Source organism: Dinoponera quadriceps, unplaced genomic scaffold (assembly GCF_001313825.1).
Source record: "Dinoponera quadriceps isolate SergipeBrazil2010 unplaced genomic scaffold, ASM131382v1 scaffold1308, whole genome shotgun sequence".
Lineage (NCBI taxonomy): Eukaryota > Metazoa > Arthropoda > Insecta > Hymenoptera > Formicidae > Dinoponera > Dinoponera quadriceps.
The window spans coordinates 740,639-759,897 of record NW_014555613.1 but is presented as its reverse complement, the minus strand read 5'-3'; the positions used below and the strand labels follow the sequence as shown (position 1 = coordinate 759,897).

The 19,259-nt window shown below is 34.9% G+C and overlaps 1 protein-coding gene across 3 annotated transcripts; it reads left to right on the top strand.

Moving 5' to 3' along the window:
* Positions 1 to 982: 982 nt before the first annotated feature.
* Positions 983 to 18,178, top strand: LOC106744890 (sialin-like). 3 transcript variants are annotated; one of them, XM_014620018.1, is made up of 13 exons: positions 3,217 to 3,686; positions 6,930 to 7,197; positions 9,974 to 10,086; positions 10,502 to 10,560; positions 10,761 to 10,966; positions 12,220 to 12,456; positions 12,713 to 12,797; positions 14,580 to 14,803; positions 14,997 to 15,146; positions 15,214 to 15,346; positions 15,428 to 15,583; positions 15,660 to 15,745; positions 15,839 to 18,178. In XM_014620018.1, exons 3-13 carry the CDS (start codon positions 10,070 to 10,072, stop codon positions 16,052 to 16,054), a joined length of 1,569 nt encoding a protein of 522 aa, XP_014475504.1. In that variant the 5' UTR covers positions 3,217 to 3,686; positions 6,930 to 7,197; positions 9,974 to 10,069; the 3' UTR covers positions 16,055 to 18,178. The 3 variants fall into 3 exon arrangements, with proteins under 3 accessions (XP_014475503.1, XP_014475504.1, XP_014475505.1); XM_014620017.1 differs by lacking the exons at positions 3,217 to 3,686; positions 6,930 to 7,197 and adding an exon at positions 983 to 3,210; XM_014620019.1 differs by lacking the exon at positions 6,930 to 7,197.
* Positions 18,179 to 19,259: the final 1,081 nt, after the last annotated feature.

The window sequence follows — 19,259 nt, the reverse complement described above, 5'->3', positions numbered from 1 at the left end:
AAACTTGGGACTCTAAAGTCGCCGACAGATTATTTTTATGTATTTCTGTAATAGTCGATCCTTCCTAATAGACGCTACTTCCTTTGTCATTTATAAAATGGTTTTAATTTATAAATGTAGATAAGTTCAAGATAAAATTACCTTCTTCTATTACATCATTTGTAGGAACATGAATAGAATTTCTGGACATTCTGGAAGCATCATTCCACAATTTTCTCGCGAAAAGATTCGCATTGGAAACCTAACGAGAGCGCATTAATGTAGGTCGATATGTTCGTTCAGATAATTTCTGCGTATAAAATGTATTGCTAACCGTTCTACTGATTTCATTTCTTGATTTGCACAAACTGGACACATTCTTGTTATCTTCCGACACATCTGCTTTGTGATAATGAGAATTTCTCGTTGCGATATCCGACATGTGTGATGACGAAGCTCGCAATCTTTTCAATTTTTTTGCAAAATCTTACGTTATTTTTCTTTAACGAGTGATACGCTACAGGACTGTCAGCAAAGTTCACATTTGCTCGTCGCTGTAACCGTGACACATCCGAATTTAACCTACTTGCAATTGCTGTCACGCGATAGAAAGGAATTTCTTGGATATTTGTTCTTCGGCTGAATCGGGAGATTTCCTTGACTCATTATGGGTGATTGATTAATGAACGCGACAATATTCACATGAATTTTCTTACATCGTCGAAAATCCCGATTATTGATCCGAAGTTGTATTTGCAACGAGTGCAATGCAAGAAAAATCGATATAAGTAGATTCAATATATACACGTTGAAAGTGACGACAATCTGTCATTCGACATACACATATACATATGTGACTGTAGGAAGAATTTTTACTTATATCTTCTATATATTTATATATCTTTTACATATATCTTCTGTAGATAGATTTATTATTACTTCAGCTTACATTGCCAGGAAGGGAATATATCTTCTGTCTGTTTTTTATATACTAAATATATAATATGCATTGCACATATTTGTGATGTTCAAATGAATTACATATACACAGCAAGTTTTTGTATTTTGATTGATTACGAACAAGTTTTAAGTCCTCGTCCTAATTATGTCTATAAAAAAATTTTACATCCTAATCATACATCTGAAAATACATAGTGAAAGTGAGGACAAGACCTTCAAACCAGATAAGATATTGAAATGCGCGCGCGACTTTGACCCATAAATTGTGATACAATAGACGATACACACACGCGTACATATTCGTGAAAAACGAGAAAAGAAAACAATAATAGTTGAAATGTCAGTCCAGACACTTACGATATTTAATCTTAAACGTAATGGACATATCTTAAACGTAATGAATACATATTATAATTATCATAAAATATGCTTTCTAAAACTATTTCTTCAAATATTAGTTAAAACTGTTAAAATCTTATAACAATTAGAACCTTTCTCTGAAGATAATGATAAATGAGAAGTAATTTAAATTTTAGTTAATTTTAACTAATTTCTATAAATGGTCTACAGCAATATTTAGATACTTTTATGTATAAATAATGAAAATAATTTTAAATAATGGTGAGAGAGATTTATTTTTCTTTTCAGATCACTCGCGAATTTTTTGATAGATTCTTTAAAAATCAAAAAGACATCTGTTTTTCACCTGTATTTGTATCAAAACTGGAATTACTTAAACTGGAAAACTGGAAACGTTATTTTTGCACGTTACAAATTTATTTAGCAAAATGCAGCTGTATCAACAACTCGTACACATATAAAAACAGAAATGAGGAAAAGACGGTAAAAATCTTTAGTAATAAAATAGAAATAAAAGAAAGAGCAATATCCTTACCAGCAGTTGTTCATACATAATACATAATACATAAATATCACAATAAATAACTCGAAATTCTCCCTACTCTAAATTCAAATATCAATAAATTCATCCAAAACAAACGTTTCGGTTTACTTTGAGTTCTTTTCAACGGCGTACAAAAATTTAAAACTAGAAAGGTCAGGTGCCAAACATTCTGCACTGAAGAGAAGATTATACATTACTCTACGGTGGAAAAGGGAAAAGCGTGAAAGTTCAGACATTAAATAGTTTCTAGATAGAAATGTGTATACGTGGCCTAATATCTCAACGCTGTTTCATAAATTTAAACTATGAAACTGACGTTTCACGTGAAGCGTCTTCGAAATTATTCATTTAGGAAACTAATTTAAAAGTTATTTATCGAGCAGAGAAATTGATTAATGGAATGTTCCAATAAAAATCATGATTTCTCCCCAATTCAATGGTCCAGAATCACGAGAAATATTGCTAGCTCCTTAAAATTCAACATGACGTCAATGTTCAGAAATTCTAGTTGCTACAACCAAGGTTGTCACCTTAGTTTGTCCGCCCGCCCGGAGATTGGCGAGGTGGAATTTAAAAGAAAAGGTCTTTCCATTATCATTACACTTTGCACCAATAAAATGTATCCGCTATTCAACTTCTAACAAAATCAAAATTTCTATGGTTGCTTCTTTACTTTATAAATATACTTAGTGCTACTTCTGGCGTTTTTCAATAATGTGTTTTGCTCTGAGTTCATAATTTATCGGTCACATGTTTTGCTGCATTGGCACGGAAATATTGTTTTTTGGCCAGAGGTTCAAAGATTTTCTCTTTCGCTCGGAGACTTCGAGCGGAAATCAGAGAAATGGCTCCAACTCTAGTCCCAAACAATGCATTCATTGATACAGAGCGAATTTCCCGATATAATTCTGCGAACCCTGGTGAAAGTTTCGCTAATGACGGGACTGACTTTCGCGATATAACGCGTCGGCGCAGTTCCTTTCATCGATCGCAGCACGTCGTGTATGTTCGGGTCACGTGACCCCCCGCCGACAAACAGACGCATCTGTCGTCAAAGAAGCCGACAGGCGAGCGATTACGTAGCCTCACACGCTCGTGAGTCGTATCCGGTGTGTGCGGTACGCGCCGTTCTAACGGCGACGTTCGCCTTGCCGTTCGTCTCACCTCGCTCCGGCTGGGTCACTCGCGGCGGCTCACACATTCTCGCGAGGCAACGTTTCACATTTTAGCTCACCCGCGCAGGTAAACGCGCGACGCCGGACAAGTTGAGTGTGCCCGCCGCCGCTGCCTCGTGGACGAAAATGCCGCGCAAGAGAACGTTCACGCTTCACGAGGCACTGGCTGGACGCAGAAACGACTGCACCAAGGTGAGTCCAAGTCGGCTGTCCTTCGATTCGCTGCGGTTTTCGCGACCCGCTGCCCTCGAGAGCGGCCGACGAGCCACGTGGTGCATCGTAGCCGCGGAAGTCCGCGCGCTTAACCTCCTCGGAATGGACGGTGTCCTTCATCGGGCGTCCTATGCGACTGTTCTCGCGCCGTGTATCATCCCATCGATACTTGGTGACACACCGTCCGTCAGCGGCTCGTAACTGCAGATCGGAGAGAGACCAAGGCGATAAGATAACGTCTTACAGTGGTCAGCATTACCATTCTAACACGTTTGTACGAGGAACTTGCTGTGCATTACGTCGCTACAATGACTGGCGAGACTATTATTTCTTCGGCAAACCTTGGGAGTCATTGTACATGGACTTAGGATTGTCCATTACTGTAAATTGCATGTGAGAACTCTCGTGGGTTTTTGCCCCTAACTCAGCTCGGATAAGAAGAAACTGGGTTAAAGGTGAATCAATGTGATGACATTAGCAATGCATATATGGAAAGAATTGCAGTTTTACCACGAGCATCATCGCTTATCCTCTCGTGTCCTCCTACAACCTTAGCTTTGTTGTTTTCACTTGACCTGCTCACCGTGTCGAGAAAGTCACGAGACCGATAATTGCATGTTTATAATTACAACAGCGAGATACCAGGGATATGTTTTATTGCACCGTGTGATCTCATTACGATACACAAGAGATGAATATTCCAAATACGACACATTGCACCGTATATGAACGAGCATACTAAATATATTGTGTACGTAGAGAACGCACGGCGAATGAACGTCTAAATACTACACATTTCATAATTAATGCTCAGCATATTAATATTAGCAGAATACATCGCATGCAACATACGTCAATGTCATTTCTCTGTTTGTATTCCACTTGGCGCATCTATGCTTTGTATTACGTTTTCATTATATTTTATTTACATAGAATAAATCTATTTCTTCAGATTTTCTTAATAATCGAAGCATATTAATTCTCTAACCACAAGATCGGCTGCGACCCCACGGCTCGTTTATTTTACAGCTGTTTTTCTTTTTAAGGAAAGTTTTATATTATTATTTACTTCTTTTACCTATTTTGTACATAGATTACATGAAAAATGAAGAAAATAAAATGGAATCGGAATGACGTCCAGTAATTAAAAAAATAATTGACATGTGTTTGTGTGTGCTACCCGAATACATAATAATATATCTTACGATATTTCTTGAGCTTCCTCGGATATTCTTTGGATATTGTTTAAGATATCCGAAGGATATCACGTAGGCGGATATTTATGCATTTATTGGATATCAAGCGGATATTTGAAACTATCTTGCAATATCCTATGGTTATGGCGATATCTCAAAATGACGTCTGTAGGACGTCCCTCAGAAGGTATGCTGTGTGGGACAAAACGAGCGAGAAAACGAGCTATAAAACACGAATGCATATGATACATATATGAACTTTGATTTTGCAACTAACTTATATAACTGAGATAATTCTTGGAAGACTGGTTGTTATTTCATTGTATTACTATATGCGCAAGATTAAATAGGAGGTATCACTTTAATCAATGTTTTGTTATTATGAATTCATGTATGTGCTTGTAATTTCGGGAAATTCCGATAGTTGCTCGGGGAAATCTTGACACTTGTCGGATTTTCCGTAAACAAATTATTTAATTTATATTTTTTCGCATCATTTGTGAATGAAAATATTATAAAATCCTAAATACAAATTAATGTTATTTTTATCAATGTTATTTAAGGATATTACAAATTATTAATTATCAAGCTAATAACCATTAAACGAGAAAGTAAATAAGATCCTTATATAATAATATTCTAGAGTATATTTTAGAGTAATCATAATTGAGAAAAATTTATTATCTTTATAAAGTAAAAACGTTTACGTAAGGTTCTTTTATCCTTGACATTTATTAGAAACATCATTTGTTATCAAAATCTGATAAAGATATTCTGAAAGGTAAATTATTTCTTACTGTTCTTTTATTTGGTATTTTGAAAGGTAAATGGTTAGTGTTCTTGTAATTGGCTTTATCTCACAATCGTACAGAATATCCGCCAGTCATGTTATGTAATAAGGAAACGACTAAGCAAAAATAAAATGTTAGAATTTACCTTGATACTTGGACATAACTAAAAACGTTGCAAAATGAAGAAAAACTACGAATACAATATACTGCATTTTTTGCATTCTCTCTCTCTCTCTCTCTCTCTTTCTGTTTCAACTGAAAACAAATATACATTATACAACAATATACTTTATACTAATCACTCTTCTAATTTTCTTCGGTGTATTAGTATTATCGGAAACTATATCTGAACTGTAAACGAAGTGGAACTTTGTGACAATAATGTTGCAATTATCGCTTCTTAGAAACATTATCAAACTATATATGATATTTAATGAATATACGTTGCGTGTATAATTATGATGACGCGCGCATGCTCTCATGTTCGCTTTGAGTACAATTCCACTGGTCGAATTGCATGACCCGTCTCGATTGTGTACTTGATAAGGTCAACTGTGAGATAATTAAGCCCAATATTATGAATAGGGCGAAGTTTCTTCATTTGGATGCTTGGTGAAAAGTTGAGAAATGCGCTATATCTGCTTGAGGTTATCGTACATAATTTGCTCGAACCGTTGCGCAATATTATTAAACATATTTTACTACATCACCAAACACCATTAATTCATGTAACATTGGAAAAAATAAGTCGTACATCAGGGAATCCTTGAAATTTGTAAAGCACGCCTTCATTTACGTTATACGAACATAAATATCGATCGGTCAAGAAGTGGCCTCTAAGTCATATCGTACGATGTATTTAAACATAATTTAACACTGAAGGATAATGTATTATTATGAGTATGCGTAATACGTTTTATATCGATAAGCAGATGCACTAGGTGTAGAAAAAATAATGATGTAATTTCTTGTGACATGCAGAAATATTTCACGTACGATATAGACGATAATGTAGTTCATCACTTTTTCCTATAATAAAATATTACTTTTGCCGATACGAATATATTTGTTAGAAGAGAAAAGAAGTTCCGAGATATAAAATTTATTCATAAATAAATAAATTACAAAAGAGGGAGCATTAAAGTGAGTAAACTTAAGTGGCTATTAACAAATGCATCTTATACATTGATCTAATCGTTTGTTAGCGATGAAGCACATTTCTGAGTCCTCACATCTCCACGTAATTTCACTCTCGTATAAAATAACCGTCTGACAGTCATTCTCTTATTTAATCATTAATTATTGTTATACATCTCTATCGTAATGTATGAACAACATTTCGTATGATCCACATTGTATAACGATCGATAGTTACCGTTCAATGAGCTACCACTCTATGATTATCGCTTTATTTATCTATCCGCACTTATCACGTCGTAATAAAATTGTCAGTTGAAAAATTAACCAATCACGTCACGTACTTCTTTCTATCGAAGGATCACTAATAATCTGTGCTATTAAAATAAACATCAGTCGACCGTAGATAATTCTCTGCTTTGGCTAATCACGTATAATGCTCACGTCATGTTTCTCTTTACGTGCAACAAATACATCGGGCGAATCGTCTGGTTCTGTAATTCGTATTTAGTACGTAATTATCAATGATGAAACGCTAAAGAGATCCGGTCGTGTCGCGTTTTGTTCATAACAGGTACGGAATTCCCTCTCATCTCCGCCTCCACACTATACCAAAACCGCGATCGAAAACCGACGCGATGGTGGGGTCACTAAGATAGTCAACGTCTCGTAGTCCGGTTCGGCCTTTCAGTGTCAGCACTTCGTTCCGTCTGCGACGATGTTGATCGCATTGTGATTTCTTTCACCACGCTCTTCGAGTCGCGCCTGTTGAGCCTCGTGCAATCGTAACCGGCACATAGCCGCTTCTCCGCGTGTCCCCAGTCTACGTTTCGTCATTCAACGTAAGTGACTCTTCGGAAATAAGATTAACGTTAATATCACGGTTTTTTTCGCTCGTCACAAAACTCGTTACGCTGATATTCGTTATCAGTTGTTACGCGTTAAATCCGCGTTTGTCGTGACTCTCGAAGATCGAAGTCGATATGTAACTGGTCATAATTTTTTCCACTTACCACGACTCACGCTCGTTAAATCATGCAAATTATAACGAAGTGCTGTCATTTCCTTCATTTGCAAAGTCACTTTGAAAACGAAATGTCTTTGAACGTTATCATATACTTAAAATTTATCAATCTTGATTGATAAATTAATTAATTTGTGAAAACACTTCTAGTATACGTTTAATCTATCATCGTATTTTCAACTTAGTTTTTACATAAAGAGAAATACAGTAGTATCTGTAAAGTTAAAGGTATTTATAAAGGAACAGCTTTAATATGATATAAAATTTTAAACATATAGATATGTTGAAACAAAAGTTAATGAAATTGATTTGGTTCTAGTCTGTTTTATATCTTCTTACTTTACTTTCAAAGTGAGTTTCCGAAACTTGAGATAATGTCAACTTGTTTTTATATTACAACGTTCTTCAAACTTCGTAAACTGAGTCGTCGCTTTTAATTTTAACTAATTCCATTTTTGACATGAAAAATAGAGATATCATTAACAGTGCAATTTATATGTTTTACAAGTGAAAAAATGCATTTTTCTCATTAAGTTCTTTATAAATAAGTGGGTTTACATACATAAATCGACGTGTTTATAAATGTCGTTTGCGCATGGAAAAAATTATGCGAGGCGCTATTTGTGTGATCATAGAATTTCGATTTTCTGCGTATTCATTATCATGGCTGACATTCAGTATTACGAGTTACATAGCGATTTACCTTGAGACACTGAGCACAGAGAAGGTGAAAGACACTGTGGTCACGGTGTGCGTCTTAACGTTCGTTTGCGGTATTTACTAATACACAATCAAAGCGTAGCTTTGATCAAATTTACAGAAAACTGATAAATTTGCATGGATTATAATGAAATCTAGAGAGGGATTTACGTACATACAGATTTTCAGAACCATTTTTATCAGTAAGAATTTGATTAAACATTATTTTGTTTTTTATAATTATTTTTATGAACATTCAATTTTAAATGTAGTTCATTTAATAAGGTAAATTATTATTAATGCACAATTCTTGTTATGCTGCGTAAAATCAGTATAATATAATTTTGTGAACATTATACTCTGGTGAAATGATAATAAAATTTATATAAATTTACATATTCCACATATCTATAGATATTTTTATTCCATATATACGCTATCTGCTTTATTATGAAAGACTGATATTTTAATTTCGATTATTTATCATTTCGTCGTATTGCAGTAAATTTTGCAGAATCATCATTGATTTCCAAGATTGAGTTTCGCCATTATTCAATTCCGTGTGCGCCACGCATAAATGATTGTTTCTTTTGATAATTAGAGTTTTTGCGGAAATTTAGTATCGTACGAGCATTCTTAATAATCTCTGTCGCGCATAAGTGGCTAAAGAATATAATTATGTGTCTCATTTGAATATTGCAAGTAAGAGAATCGATAAACAAGCGTATAAATTGTAATACATTACGCTAAACGCAACGTTAAAATATATTTCTAACTATATAAAAAATGATGTTCTATGCGGGACGTAAACTAATTATACAGGATATTACAGAAACTGCGCCTTCTTTTATGTAATTCGATAAGTTTCATATGCCGATTTGTCCTTAAGCAAGAAGAAAACATATTGTATAACCTTGAAATACAATATGTGATCGGCATTAGATTATATCACAGCTTATCGCAAACAAAAGGATAGTTAGGCTTTTGTATGTTAGAAAGTACACAATAAAATTGTGTATGTTGGATATTGTGCAATGTACAAAAATTTGTATGCATATAAAAATTACAAACAAAGAATTTTATATCTGCAATCATAATGCAGATTTTATATGACGAAGCAGCTTTATTTTCGACTATATTTTTATTCTGGTCATAAATTAAGTTTTGCGCGGTTCGTAGGTCAGTTGTTTGTTAACATCGCGCGAATAAAATGGAATTTTGCCTTTTAGTTTTTTGCCCTCAAATACAAAATTAACAATAATATAATAATATAATAATGTTTTAACTATATATAGAATCCTTAGGAATTTTGTACGTATTACATAAATAAAACAAACTACACATTGCATAAGTATTACACAGGTGTTTGTAAATTTTTTTGATTGTTATTTTCTTCTTGCAATGTCCCAAATAAATTTCGACCAATGATCCCCAGGGCGTTCTATAATAACGAGTTAAAGATTAGAGATTCCTTACGACTACGCGCGACTTCATTAGTAATTGCGCGAAGCAACAGCTCGCAATATGCCTAGCAATCAAAAACTGATATGTGAAGGGCTGCGTATTCTGAGAACAATTTTCTTCAACGATCGAATTTATTTCTTCCGCGTTTAAAGTATATTGCGTTCAAGCCTCATAAATAAATTTTTCCAAGGGCTTCCACTAGCCGCCCCAAGAATGCCAATATGAATTCCGCGTTGGAATTTCATCCCGTTCTTATAAGTCATGACCTCGATGCAATACTTTGGATACCTTACGATCTTATCAAGATGCCGCATTATATACCGGTTAATACGAAATCTCATAACGATCGAATGACGCAACAAAGTTTAACAAGTTTTATGAACTAACGATAGTTAAAATAAATTAACTCTCACTTTTTGCTTTTTTAACAGAACCCGAGGTGATCTACGTGCTCTTACGTGCTCCCGTGACAAGAAATCCGTTTTTGTACTCTGTTATATTTCAGATACAGAAACCACTGCACAAAAATGGACGAATTTCAAGGGTAATTTCATCGGACTTTAATAAATCTTCTTATCTTTATTTGCATATTTGTACATAATGGTCTTATATTTTCATTATATGGTAATAACGTACATATTTTTATATAGTATTTAAAGTTTTATTTAATTTTTTAAAATTATTTACAATATTTTTAGTAAAATAGTATTCGATATTATTTTATTATTATTCGATATTATTTTCGACGTATTTTAAGAAATATAACATTTTCTTAGCTTTCCTTTTATTCTGTTGCTTATAAATATGAAAACTCAAACTAAACGTCAAACAAAGTGTCAATTAAGCATTGAAGGATTTCTTTGTTCTAATAAGTGCGATCTTATCGTTTTTATATTATTTCTATATTACATGTATCCTATGTGTATACATGTATCCTATAATAAGTTTATTTTTTACAGATATGAGGAATCCGAGATGTATAAAAAAGGACCACCTTGCACATTGCGAAAATTAGGAGGTAATATATTTTTTGTTACATGATTTAGAGCGTAATTTTTTCTGTAGAATAAAAATCATAAGAATTAAGAGATATTGTTCAAATTATTGATAATGTCGGTAGTGTCATTAATTTCTAAATCTATTTGCAAATGTACTTCATTTACTTGGTAATGTAAAATCATCGGCACCAGCTTTGTTGATTGAACTTCTTCATTGCAGACATGATTCCAGCGCGGGTAGTACTGTATTTACTCTCGTTCTCCGGATTCCTCGTATCTTTCATGATGAGGACGGACATTAATATCGCCATGGTGGCCATGGCGAAGCTGCCGTCAACGTCAGACAACGATGTTGCGGTAACGTCACACTGTTACACAATAGTGAATGCGTCGCATACGGAGAACACCACCGTGATTAGACCGGAGGTATGTTTGCCGTTGCGACAAATCGCATAGTATCTGATTTTTCTCTGCACTTATGCTACTCACTACTGCTTGTTATATACAATTCTCGGAACAAGTGACGATAACTGTTTCCCCTTAACGTAAAAGCAGAAAGAATCTTCCATTGCACGTCGATGAGAAATGATCTGTTTCTTGTATGCAAGTGCGTGTCGAATGCTATTATTACTTTGCTTTGAAACGTAAATGAAAAATGTGTCACGTATTGCGTCATATATTTATTCAGTCACAGTCAGGAATATCCTGTCACGCGGTGACTAGTACCAATTAACGTACCAAACGACTATCTGTGAACGTGATGAATGCACCACGAGTAACCATTACATTATTGTCTAACGTAATCATGGTGTAAATGTACTCTACATGTGGTACATGTACATCAGTGTGCAAAGTTGCTTTTTTATATGGAGTGTCGAGTATGACAAGTTTAGCAGAAACCGCGTATCTTCCTAATTGTAAAAATGTTCACTGCAACAAAATGGATTGTAAGTGATCGAAAAATAATTTTATTCGTGTTAATAATTCGCGAACACGATGAATCAACAAACTCGCACATGAATCACTGATAAGCAGTCATGTGCTCGTAACAGTAGAATTCGTTGCGGTTGTAAAGCACGTATATATCGATTATTCTCTACTGGTGCTTTGTTATTACGATATATAGCATGAAAATATGACTCATTGATGAAAGATGAATTTATGCCGATTCGCGCATTTGACCAGATAATAAACAGTGATAACGTTTGTCCTGTTCGTCTTCTGGGAATTATGACATGCAAAATTAATTGTAATATTGGCTGGCGTATTCAAAAACACTTTTCAGTACGGTCTAACTTCTAATTGAAATGCTGAAGGTTTTTCAAGATTATGCGGTAACGAAGAAAACACTGGAAGTCCAACAATGTTTATTTATTACTTTTAAGAAACTAGACAGCCGCAGTATATTTTTCCTTCTAACGTTTGAGGAAAAGCAATAACGATTTTATAAGGATCGAAGAAAAATAATATTTATCTCGAATATTTTCTTACATCCTGGATATAAATTTCACTTATCTTTATAATTTAATGAAAAATTAATTTACTTCTTGAAGCTAATTTCTCTTAGTTTAGTGAGAAATTGATTTGTGTACTTACTTAATGTATTTACTTAAACGCAAGCTTAACATAATTTAATTCTCGCGAGCCATGTTATATAATTGTTTTATTCTTATGACCAGGAAGCCGGCGAGTTCACGTGGAGCCCAGCCATTCAATCTGCCATTCTCAGCTCCTTTTATTGGTGTTACATACTCTCACAAATGATCGGCGGTGTTCTTACTCAATATTTTGGTACTAAAACCATATTCGGCGGATCCCAGGTCGTCACTGCCGTCTGCAGCCTGCTTATGCCATCCGCTGCTGAGATTCATTACGGGGCCATGATAGCGTTGCGCAGCATACAGGGTATTGCAAGTGTAAGTCTTCAAGGAATCGCTAAATAGATGTTGAGATCCATTTTACTACTATATTCTGATAACACATAGAGAAAAAAATTTGTCTGAATTTAATAAAATTTCTTTAATTAAAATAAATTTGTCTTTTAGAGACAACAAACAATAGAGCGAACAAACGAATGTTTGATTTAACAAACAAAATGAAATTTCGTTGTATTATTCTGAGTAGCGAATGAACGACGGAGAGATTTATTTGTGCCTTTTCTTATGGAAACAGGGACTCACGTGGCCCGCTATGTACGCCGTGATCGGACATTGGATTCCTCCCGTGGAACGCTCGCGCTTCATGTCTTCCTTCCAAGGTATGTTGTCGGGTGCCGGCCGCTAACAGAGGTTTTCGTGTGTTACAGTGAAACTTCGAAATCCATAATTAGGCCAAAGCTATGCGTTCCGTCATATTCCGTCGTACTCTCCGCAAAGTGTAACGCAACAAAATAAAATTGCCGTACTACGCCTCGTTGATTGTGTTCTCGTGATACTAATGCACGCTTCTTTCAGAGTGGAATAGAGGAAGTTCGAATGAGAAGCGCAGTTCATTCTGCTACATATTGTATCAGTCAAAATTCCGTGGGGATCGGGAAAGTAAAATTGTCGCTAAAATGCGAACGGTTTACCGTTTAATCAGTCGTTTCATCAATCTACGAATTTTGTCACTTGTTAATGACCCCGAATACGTCGTCTCCACGAGGTTGCATTCACCGGAACGAGGGGTATACTCAACAGCGACCGCTCAACAGCATGAGAAAGGCCGAGTATACTTCCAGTTGGTAGAATCAGCCAGGCTCGTCGAACATGTATATTATATATACTTGTCTCTTACATGTGTCAGTATTGTCTTTTAACTGCATCCACACTTGTCTACGGTATATGAGATAATCTTATTCATTCTTCTCACTCAAACTTTCCCAGAGACGGGACCACAAATTTTATTTTGTACTTACTATACGACGCAATTGCGATTTTCCTATTTACTTATTGCGCGTCAATTTGCTCGGTAAAACTAAATTATTGCGATTTTCACGCTGCTAACGCTATGAATTCTCAAACGTTACTTTCTATCTTCAATGACTTGTAATCGGGGTTGGGTAACAATATATATGGATAATAATAACTAATTACTCAGATAAAAGTTAAGTTAAAATGTTAATAACTTTTAATCAAAATGTACTTAGGTTTTTTAATTAAATTACAAAAATTGGTCAAAAGAATTTGACCAATTTGTGTTGATCTCGCTTTTTTATTAAGATAATTTTTGCACCTGCACAATTTTATGTAAATAAAATGTTCCAAAATATTCTTATTTCCTGTCTGTTATAATAACTTTTAACTTAGTTAATTTCAAATGAGTTAACGTTTAACTTTAATAAAGTAATTTAATATTAACTTAACTTTTAATTTAGTTTTTGTGTGGGTAACCTTTAACTCAATCCAACAAAGTTAATTTTATAGGCCATTCAATTTAACTTGGAAATAAAAACCAACTTACTCAACCCTGTTTATAACCATTGAACGAACATTGTTTAGTTTGCTTGTTTTGTGACGTTACAGGTCAATATCAAAATGATTTTTTCCAGACTACAAATTGCTCCCTTTGACTCTTTCATTTTGGTAACATAGCAACAAAACAAAGAGCAGCCTAGTGTAATACATTGCAGAAGTTGAATTCTTTCTTTTCATTTATTACAAGCGTATTATTTTATTAATGCGTTGCTCGTCACATCAGGTTCTCTTCTCATCTCCCCACCCACGTTACGTCTCTTTGTGATTCCGATCTCTGCGTAAGAAGAGTGACACTCATTTTCCAGGTAGAACGAGTTTACGCTCTTATTATTTACAGACACATAGAAGTTTCATTGTCCCACCATAACAGCTTCATCATGTCCCATCCCTCGTTCCTGCGTACTAAGTCTCTACTTGAATCGCTTTACAGGGTGAGAATACGTACGCCGCGACTCTGAAGAACGATCATCACCACGCATGAGTCGTGACAAATCAAGACGAGGCCATTCTACAAGCATCATGTTTCAGCTTCCTTCCGGCTCGTAGGGTGAGCTACTCCTAACATCCAGGTTATCTATATTCAGGGTTCAGCATCGGAATCGGCTTGACCTACCCGTTGTGTGCATTTATCATCGCCCACTTCGGATGGAGGACAGTGTTCTACACGACTGGCAGCATTGGTCTCATCTGGTGCATCTTCTGGTACTTCTGCGCTTTCGACACTCCCGCCTCGCATCCCAGAATATCTCAACCGGAGCTACGTTACATTCAGGAAGGTGTTAGAAACCAAGTTCTTGGATCGAACCAGGTAGGATATATTATATTAATTTTATTATATAATTAATTATGATTAGTAATTATCACATTAGAATATATATATAGTAATTATTATGTATTAATTATAATTAACCAGTACCTATATTACGTATCGTTTGAGGCGATCGGAAGTTGTCTTCTTCATGAACGAGCTCTCTGCGCTAATTGTGCAATTGTGCTTGAAGGATCTGCCTGTTCCTTGGAAATCTATACTCACATCCTGGCCAGCGTGGTCCATCGGCGTCACAACCTTCGGTAGAATATGGGTGCATTACGTTTTTATCATTCCCGGCCCGATGTACATGAAGACGGTGTTAGGGTTCAGCATACAGGCAGTACGTATCTATCATACTCGACGAGTGTCGATGTTATGTTCACCGGAGTAAGAAACTTCTTTTTCAGAACGGTATCCTGTCGGGCGCGCCATTTATCTGTAGCTACTTGAGTTCCGTTGTATTCTGCTACGTCGCAGATGTCCTCGTTACACGGCAAATAATGACATTGCTGACCGTGCGCAAGATATTTACCGCGCTATGTAAGTCTAACCGTTCTTTTCCTCACTTAACGGGTATCCGGAAATTTAATTATGGGAAACTGTCTATTTTTTTCCTTATAGCCCAAGTAGTTCCTGGAATTCTCGTAATTCTGATAGGATATCTAGGCTGCGACATTATCCTCGTTTTAGTTGTGTGGTTTATAGCTGTTACTCTCATAACAGCTGGTTACGCCGGCGCGATGGCCAATATTGTTGACATCGCGCCTAATTTCGCCGGTGAGTGTTCGTGTTTTGGCGAGTACGTTTACTCGCTGGGAATTCCATCTAACGTAAAATCTACGTGTCATTTCAGGACCGGTATTGGCGTTCGCACAGACAATTCACATGACCGCGAGTTTCCTGTCCCCGATAGCAGCTGGTCTGCTCACACAGGAAAGCGTAAGTATCGTATTTCCCTCTCTCTTCAATTTTTTTTCTCCGCGGTTCGCTCGCAAATTGCAAGTCTTTAATGTAACGTGATGTTTCAAACAGCAATCCCTCGACGCGTGGAGGAACGTGTTTGCGGTCACAGCGGGCGTGTCTTGCATTACGTACATCGCTTATCAGGTATTCGGCTCAGCGGACATACAAGCGTGGAATTATCCCGATCAAAAATATCCTCAATCTGTTCAAGAGGATTCTCGGCCTTTAAATGAATCTCCGCGCAAAAAGAGTAGGATTGTTCCAAGTCAAGCGGAACAGACGTAATAAATAATTTTCTCCCGATACATTTTACACCGGTTACAACTTACACTACTAAGATTGGTTTCCTGTTTTTCTACTGTCGTCATTCCTTGTGTTGAATCTTCAGCTCTTTTAACGCAAGAAAAGCGATTCGCATGAACGTAGCTCAATATACGTGTATGAAGAATACCTATTTTCAATACTGTTCAATTTCTGTAAATAGGTCCGATTGTTAATGCAGGAGAAATGCTATAGGCGTCAGGGTATTATGTATCATAGCGATGAGATAATATTTTTATGAAGTAACTCTCAGGTATGTCCAAATGTTCCAATTCGGTTCTCAACGCGGATTATATGAAGGAAATGCACAAACGTTCGAAGAAATAATTGATGATAAGTAAATCATAATTGTTCGTTCATATGTATTATCTAAAATATATGGAAAAATTATTATATAGTAATTTATTCGTGAAATGATAGAAGATATATGGATCTCATAATAGTACCAAATCATTACTTATTTTATCTACGCGAATGTCCGGAAAAATTCGTATGTACATTATTAATTATTCATATATTGGTTCATTTATATTTGTAAAGTATATTTCTTTTTGTATTTGTTATCTATAAACTGTGCTTCTAGTATATTAATTAATATCAAGTAAAAGTGTTAAAGATAGTAAAGATTTTCTGGTCTTTTCAACGATACCTTGATTTCAGGTCTGGAATTAGTGAAAATATGACGCTTATGATAAGCTCTCGTATACATACTTAAAAAATATATAGAAATATTAGAGTACTTATATAATAACTTTGAAGAGAGATACTTAAAGTGTAAATTTTATAATTAGAAAACTATTTTTTTTTCAATTTGTGTTCGGAAAGAAACCGAAAATATCGCGAAAAAATTTGAAAAGAACCGGATTTTTTTCAAGTTTTTAAAACTATAGTAAATTTGTTGAGAATAATTTTTGTAATAGGATATACAGGTGTAATCGTCATAAATTAGCTAGAACTAAGGGAAATCAGAATTGAGAGTACTGTTATTAATATTTACATTTTACAATAAGTGCCTTATGGTGCGTATAGGTTTTCAGATTGGTAAGCTCTGATGGAGCTCTCTCTTATACATGTCTAGTAATTTATTAATTTTTACAAATTATCATAGTTGCATAGGAAACACTTGACAAATGTTCACGACTATAAATTAATACTATAAACCTGCCATTACATCGCGACGAAAGCGAAGGGATATCCTTCTTAAGGTCGTGAAACCCGTGTTAGACAAATCTATATCGCAATTATTCCGTTAGCAACATATGCACATATTTCTAACACGTAATGCAAGTATTATAAATTTCACGTAGTTTTCATATCGAATTAGTCTACTAACCTTTCTTTCTAATCTCGACAATTTAATCTTATTACTTGCGGACAATGTACTTTATACTTTAATAACTTAGGTATATCGATAGGTTTAGGTACGTCAGAGATGTGCGTCAATGATTGTCTTTTCAATTAATGTCGCGTGCGTTTTAATTATAATCTTTCTCTTCGCATATATGAGACACTTGGTATAAAAATTAGTTATCAACTTTAGATATGGAAGAAAATGCTATTATATGTATTTTTTTAATGTTATAGTTTTAACGTAAAGAAAATCTCGAAAAGAGTTATTTTCTTTCTACGGAAATCTTTTCCGAGAAAACAAAATTTGTCAAACAAGGGTTTCGAAATTACGAAAAAATTGTGTAGCATACTAAATAAATAGATTTATAATAGATACGAAAATGAAATCTCGTTGCATTCTTCAATGCGCTCAGTTGATTACTGTTAATCTCATCATGTATAATCACGTGAATATAATCTTTGGAAGTTGTATTTACTGAGACAATTTCGTGACGAGTAATACGAAAATGCTAACAATGGATATATCGGTTGATCTTAACACTTCCATAACTATCGCCATTATACTTAAACTCAATTATAAGCCGAGGACCAGAGGAGCGTCGAGATATAATAGTAGAGACTGTATTATGTTACACTGAATATTACTAAAAAGAGTTACTTAGAGATACGACAGATGATTTATTATATAATGCAGATATACGATATAATTCAAAATATACGAACATATATATAGTTTTATTAACGGAAATATCTTTATTATGTGCATGTAACTACCTGTTTCCCTTATTTCGCCGACCTACAACAAATTCCGAGCTCGTATTATTACGCATACAGATTTTCAGAATTCAGAATGGCACAAATCCCATTAAACGACTGACGCTAAATGATGATAAGTGGTACGACGACCTCACAAATACGATAAGAGTGAATATAATCTTGAATACACAGACATTTCACACAATTGCATATCTCATTTCGACTTTTTCAAGATGTTGTGGATATGTTAACAGGACAATTGCGAATGACTTACGAATGTGAGATATTTAAGAAATGTGTCGAAATAAAATATTTATTAAAGCAGACATAATGATATAAATTATATATAAAGAAAAAAGCAACAGTTTACATATCGACATAATTTTATCGAAACAGCATGACGCATTTGACTAAAAAAAGGTGCAGTTAAGTCCCGGTAAAAATAGATCCCAAGACTACCGCGTCTCTTGTACTAAATTGGACATTGAGGAGATTATAGAGCGTGTCAGAGCGGTCTTTCTCAAGAGGGTATTATAAATATCTCTAAAGTATATCGGTGAAAATCCGTCCAAAGACGTCATAGGAGATTTAATCTTTAACGGACATCTTTAATTACATTGTAATCCACTTTTCTCAAAAAATACTCGAGCAACCGTGTGCTTGTTTTCTTACGTACACTATCATTTGAGTGCTTATTAACGTCAAAGCGTGAAAGTACGTTGATTGTCGTAGACAATCGTTATTGATATTAGATTAGATAGCTGCAATAAGATATCCGATTGGACCACGTCAGTTAAACTCTTCAGAAAATTCTATGACATCAATGAGACGAAAAGAAAAATATATTTAATGTAACCATAGACAAAATTATTACTGAAATTTTCTTTGCAATTTTATAATGTCGTCTCAAGGCGCTTCGGGTCATGTTTGCGACTATGTAGATATAATCCGGAAGTTGTATTTACAATTGAATCTCGTACTTTATGTATGCTGGTTTTACGCATCAATATACCATCTCCACAAATTGGAGAAAGATAACGCTCGCGATACTTCGTAAAACGCT

Coding starts and splice junctions, on each gene's coding strand:
- LOC106744890 (XM_014620017.1), top strand. Junction 12,457..12,712: donor GCATACAGGGTATTGCAAGT/GTAAGTCTTCAA, acceptor TTATGGAAACAG/GGACTCACGTGGCCCGCTAT. Junction 14,804..14,996: donor AAGTTCTTGGATCGAACCAG/GTAGGATATATT, acceptor TTGTGCTTGAAG/GATCTGCCTGTTCCTTGGAA.